Raw genomic sequence first — 6,697 nt, 5'->3', positions numbered from 1 at the left:
TTTAGTATCTCCCCGATTTTCTGTGGCTCCACATAAAGGCCGCCTTGCTGATCTTTGAGGGGCACTATTCTCTCCCTAGTTACCCTTTTGTCCTTAATATATTCGTAAAACACCTTTGGATTCTCCTTAATTCTATTTGCCAAAGCTATCTCATATCCCCGTTTTGCCCTCCTGATTTCCCTCTTAAGTATATTCCTACTTGCTTTATACTCTTCTAAGGATTCACTTGATCTATCCTGACTGTACCTGACATATGCTTCCTTCTTTTTCTTAACCAAACCCTCCCCTTTTGTCCTTAATATATTTGTAAAAACCCTTTGGATTCCCCTTAATCCTTAAATCTATCTCAGGTCCCTTTTTCACTCCTGATTTCTCTCTTAAGTATACTCCTACTTCCTTTATACTCTTTTAAGGATTCACTCGATCTATCCTGTCTATACCTTACATATGCTTCCTTCTTTTTCTTAACCAAACCCTTAATTTCTTTAGTCATCCAGCATTCCCTATACCTACCAGCCTTTCCTGTCACCCTGGCAGGAATATACTTTCTCTGGATTCTTGTTATCTCATTTCTGAAGGCTTCCCATTTTCCAGCTGTCACTTTACCTGCAAACATCTGCCTCCAATCAGCTTTCATCTCAACTCTTGGGCATCTGTACACAGGAGTTCCTCATGGTGGTGTCCTAGTCTAAGCCATTGACAACTACTGCATTAATAAGCTTCCCTCTATCATAAGGTCAGAAGTAGGGTATTTACTGATGATCGCTCAACGTTCAGCACTTCCCGATGAAATCGGGATGAACCCTACACATTCTCCCCGAGTCTGCGTGGGATTCCTCTGGGTGTTCCAGTTTCCTCCCACGGTCCATAGATGTGCAGGTTAGGGTGAATTGACCGTGCTAAATTCTCCATAGTATTCAAGGGTGTGTAGGTTAGGTGCATCAGTCAGGGGTAAACGTAGAGTAATAGGAGAATGGATCGGGTGGGTTGCTCTTCGGAGGGTCGGTGTGGACTTGCTGGGTCGAAGGTCCTGTTCCCACACTGTAGGGAATCTAATTGGGCAGCACGGTGGCACAGTGGTTAGCACTGCTGCCTTACAGCCCCGGGTTCAATTCCCGCCTCAGGCAACTGTCTGTGTGGAGTTTGCACATTCTCCCCGTGTCTGTGTGGGTGTGCTCTGGTTTCCTCCCACAGTCCAAAAATGTGCAACTTAGGGTGAATTGGCCGTGCTGAATTGCCCGTAGTGTTTGGTGTAGGCGAATGGGCCTGGGTGGGTTGCTCTTCGGAGGGCCAGTGTGGATCTAATTCATTCTAATTTTAATTCTGAAAGCAAAGGAAGTAAATGAAGAGAGTTGTGGAAGTGCCTGGTGCAGTTTGTCTCCACCCAGGGAGAGATGTTTGCTGCCCAGAGGGACTATGAGGAGAGACTCCCATCTGAAGATGAGCACATAGACTCTCTGGGATCTGCAACACACTCACTGCACCTTCCCAATGAGGAACACTCTCAGCCAATCCTGGACGTCCAGATGCAGCCCAGCTCCTCCCAGCCCCCCTTTCACTTCCATTGGATGGCGGGCTGCGTGCGACGCGCACGCCATTGGTTCCGGTCGCTGTCGATCTGGACAGTCCACATGCAGCCCCGCCCTCCTTTCACTTCCATTGGCCGGCCGGACGGCCGCCCGCCCGCCCGCGACGCGCTCGCCATTGGCCGGGGTCGCTGTCGGTCAGGGACGTCCCGCTGCAGCCCCGGCCTCCGCTCACTCCCATTGGCTGGCTGGCAGGCAGGCCGGGCCGGCCGCGCTCGCCACTGGTTGGAGTCGCCGTCGCGAGGTGGGGCGCACGCGCGGTCGCCCTGCCAGGTAGGGCGCACGCGCGGTCGCCATCTTGCCTCGGAACGCGACTCCAAGCTGATGCCGATTAAAGCCGTTCGCCCGCAGCCCCAGACGGTGAGAACCGGGCGGCGACGGGAGGGGGGTTGGAGCAGGTCGCGGATCAGGGTTCACCAAACGCCTGGCAAAGAAAAGACGGAAACCGTTACCTCCCGGTCCTCCGTTCGCGATGAGCAGGGATCGGGTGCGCCCTCCCCGCGGTAGGCACCACCCCCCGCCCCGCCCCGCCCCACTCCACTCCAAGGCAGGCGGCGGTCGCCATCTTTGTTGGGGGCGGCGGGTTGCCAGCGTGGCCGCCATGTTTGTGAGGGGCAACGCCTTGGATGACCACCAGGTGGGAGAATATAGCATAGCCAATTCACCCTAACCTACACATCCCTGAACACTGTGGGCAATATAGCATAGCCAATTCACCCTAACCTACACATCCCTGAACACTGTGGGCAATATAGCATAGCCAATTCACCCTAACCTACACATCCCTGAACACTGTGGGCAATATAGCATAGCCAATTCACCCTAACCTACACATCCCTGAACACTGTGGGCAATATAGCATAGCCAATTCACCCTAACCTACACATCCCTGAACACTGTGGGCAATATAGCATAGCCAATTCACCCTAACCTACACATCCCTGAACACTGTGGGCAATATAGCATAGCCAATTCACCCTAACCTACACATCCCTGAACACTGTGGGCAATATAGCATAGCCAATTCACCCTAACCTACACATCCCTGAACACTGTGGGCAATATAGCATAGCCAATTCACCCTAACCTACACATCCCTGAACACTGTGGGCAATATAGCATAGCCAATTCACCCTAACCTACACATCCCTGAACACTGTGGGCAATATAGCATAGCCAATTCACCCTAACCTACACATCCCTGAACACTGTGGGCAATATAGCATAGCCAATTCACCCTAACCTACACATCCCTGAACACTGTGGGCAATATAGCATAGCCAATTCACCCTAACCTACACATCCCTGAACACTGTGGGCAATATAGCATAGCCAATTCACCCTAACCTACACATCCCTGAACACTGTGGGCAATATAGCATAGCCAATTCACCCTAACCTACACATCCCTGAACACTGTGGGCAATATAGCATAGCCAATTCACCCTAACCTACACATCCCTGAACACTGTGGGCAATATAGCATAGCCAATTCACCCTAACCTACACATCCCTGAACACTGTGGGCAATATAGCATAGCCAATTCACCCTAACCTACACATCCCTGAACACTGTGGGCAATATAGCATAGCCAATTCACCCTAACCTACACATCCCTGAACACTGTGGGCAATATAGCATAGCCAATTCACCCTAACCTACACATCCCTGAACACTGTGGGCAATATAGCATAGCCAATTCACCCTAACCTACACATCCCTGAACACTGTGGGCAATATAGCATAGCCAATTCACCCTAACCTACACATCCCTGAACACTGTGGGCAATATAGCATAGCCAATTCACCCTAACCTACACATCCCTGAACACTGTGGGCAATATAGCATAGCCAATTCACCCTAACCTACACATCCCTGAACACTGTGGGCAATATAGCATAGCCAATTCACCCTAACCTACACATCCCTGAACACTGTGGGCAATATAGCATAGCCAATTCACCCTAACCTACACATCCCTGAACACTGTGGGCAATATAGCATAGCCAATTCACCCTAACCTACACATCCCTGAACACTGTGGGCAATATAGCATAGCCAATTCACCCTAACCTACACATCCCTGAACACTGTGGGCAATATAGCATAGCCAATTCACCCTAACCTACACATCCCTGAACACTGTGGGCAATATAGCATAGCCAATTCACCCTAACCTACACATCCCTGAACACTGTGGGCAATATAGCATAGCCAATTCACCCTAACCTACACATCCCTGAACACTGTGGGCAATATAGCATAGCCAATTCACCCTAACCTACACATCCCTGAACACTGTGGGCAATATAGCATAGCCAATTCACCCTAACCTACACATCCCTGAACACTGTGGGCAATATAGCATAGCCAATTCACCCTAACCTACACATCCCTGAACACTGTGGGCAATATAGCATAGCCAATTCACCCTAACCTACACATCCCTGAACACTGTGGGCAATATAGCATAGCCAATTCACCCTAACCTACACATCCCTGAACACTGTGGGCAATATAGCATAGCCAATTCACCCTAACCTACACATCCCTGAACACTGTGGGCAATATAGCATAGCCAATTCACCCTAACCTACACATCCCTGAACACTGTGGGCAATATAGCATAGCCAATTCACCCTAACCTACACATCCCTGAACACTGTGGGCAATATAGCATAGCCAATTCACCCTAACCTACACATCCCTGAACACTGTGGGCAATATAGCATAGCCAATTCACCCTAACCTACACATCCCTGAACACTGTGGGCAATATAGCATAGCCAATTCACCCTAACCTACACATCCCTGAACACTGTGGGCAATATAGCATAGCCAATTCACCCTAACCTACACATCCCTGAACACTGTGGGCAATATAGCATAGCCAATTCACCCTAACCTACACATCCCTGAACACTGTGGGCAATATAGCATAGCCAATTCACCCTAACCTACACATCCCTGAACACTGTGGGCAATATAGCATAGCCAATTCACCCTAACCTACACATCCCTGAACACTGTGGGCAATATAGCATAGCCAATTCACCCTAACCTACACATCCCTGAACACTGTGGGCAATATAGCATAGCCAATTCACCCTAACCTACACATCCCTGAACACTGTGGGCAATATAGCATAGCCAATTCACCCTAACCTACACATCCCTGAACACTGTGGGCAATATAGCATAGCCAATTCACCCTAACCTACACATCCCTGAACACTGTGGGCAATATAGCATAGCCAATTCACCCTAACCTACACATCCCTGAACACTGTGGGCAATATAGCATAGCCAATTCACCCTAACCTACACATCCCTGAACACTGTGGGCAATATAGCATAGCCAATTCACCCTAACCTACACATCCCTGAACACTGTGGGCAATATAGCATAGCCAATTCACCCTAACCTACACATCCCTGAACACTGTGGGCAATATAGCATAGCCAATTCACCCTAACCTACACATCCCTGAACACTGTGGGCAATATAGCATAGCCAATTCACCCTAACCTACACATCCCTGAACACTGTGGGCAATATAGCATAGCCAATTCACCCTAACCTACACATCCCTGAACACTGTGGGCAATATAGCATAGCCAATTCACCCTAACCTACACATCCCTGAACACTGTGGGCAATATAGCATAGCCAATTCACCCTAACCTACACATCCCTGAACACTGTGGGCAATATAGCATAGCCAATTCACCCTAACCTACACATCCCTGAACACTATGGGCAATATTGTGTGGCCAATTCACACATCTCTGAACACAATGGGCGATATAGTGTGGCCAATTCACCCTAAACTACACATCCCTGAACACTACGGACAATATAGCGTGGCCAATTCACCCCTAACCTGCACATCTTTGGATTGTGGGAGGAAACCCATGCAGACATGGGGGCAGAATGTACACACAGACGGTCGCCCGAGGTTGGGATCGAACCTGGGTCTCTGGTGCTGTGAGACTGTGGTACGAACCACTGTGCCACCCATATTTAGTCTACCTGGTTTTGAATACTCTGGCTTAACCTCAGGCAGTCGTCAGGAAGGGAGTGTAGTTTGTACTGGGGACTGAAGAGAATTACTCCTGTCTTCCAAATATTTAATTAACGAAATTTCTATCCATCCAGTACTGAATGTCAGACAGGCAGGGTGATGGTGATGGTGTAAATCTACAGCTGTTGGCCTGGCCTTTCTAGAGTCAGAGAGTCATAGAGATGTACAGCACGGAAACAGACCGTTCAGTCCAACCCGTCCATGCCGACCAGATATCCCAACCCAATATAGTCCCACCTGCCAGCACCCGGCCCATATCTCTCCAAACCCTTCCTATTCGTATTACTATCTAGATGCCTTTTAAATGTTGCAATTGTACCAGCCTCCACCACTTCCTCTGGCAGCTCATTCCATACACGTACCACTCTCTGTGTGAAAAAGAGACCCCTTAGGTCTCTTTTATATCTTCCCCTCTCACCATAAACCTATGCATGGGTTCTGAATTCCACCACCCCAGCGAAAAGACTTTGTCTATTTATCCTATCCATGCCCCTCATGATTTTATAAACCTCTATAAGGTCACCCCTCAGCCTCTGACGCTCCAGCCTGTTCAGCCTCTCCCTGTAGCTCAAACCCTCCAACCCTGGCAACATCCTTGTAAATCTTTTCTGAACCCTTTCAAGTTTCACAACATCCTTCCAGTAGGAAGGAGACCAGAATTGCAGGAAATATTCCAAAAGTGGCCTAACCAATGTCCTGTACGGCCGGAACATGACCTCCCAACTCCTGTACTCATTTCTACTTGGCAGAGGTTGACGGTTTGCGAGATTTTGTCAACACTTCTGGACCATGTTTACTTGTAGACACCAGAATCTTCTGCAGTTTCTCACCAGGCAGCAGGGTTCCTTCTTCTGAAAGACATTAATGAACTGGTTGGGTTTTGATGACAATCAGTAACTTTTTCTAGTGCAAACTACCTGATTCATTTAGCTCAATTTCATAATGTACCTTTCTGCCTTGTTAGTTTTTGCTTCTCATATGCCTTTCCTCTGTTTTATGTCAGTATCACCAAGGTCTGAGCAAA

At 48.6% G+C, this 6,697-nt stretch overlaps 1 protein-coding gene across 1 annotated transcript in view; it reads left to right on the top strand.

Annotated features, from left to right (window-relative positions):
* The window catches only part of LOC122543629, a 43,001-nt gene that overhangs the window by 34,628 nt on the left and 1,676 nt on the right, over window positions 1–6,697 (top strand). Inside the window, exon 7 of the mRNA XM_043682452.1 lies at window positions 1,389–1,946. Coding sequence (XP_043538387.1) covers window positions 1,389–1,946 — 558 coding nt within the window. The remainder of the gene's footprint in view (window positions 1–1,388; window positions 1,947–6,697) is intronic.

The sequence above is a fragment of the Chiloscyllium plagiosum genome, chromosome 44 (assembly GCF_004010195.1).
Source record: "Chiloscyllium plagiosum isolate BGI_BamShark_2017 chromosome 44, ASM401019v2, whole genome shotgun sequence".
Lineage (NCBI taxonomy): Eukaryota > Metazoa > Chordata > Chondrichthyes > Orectolobiformes > Hemiscylliidae > Chiloscyllium > Chiloscyllium plagiosum.
This window is presented reverse-complemented; position numbering and strand designations above follow the sequence as displayed.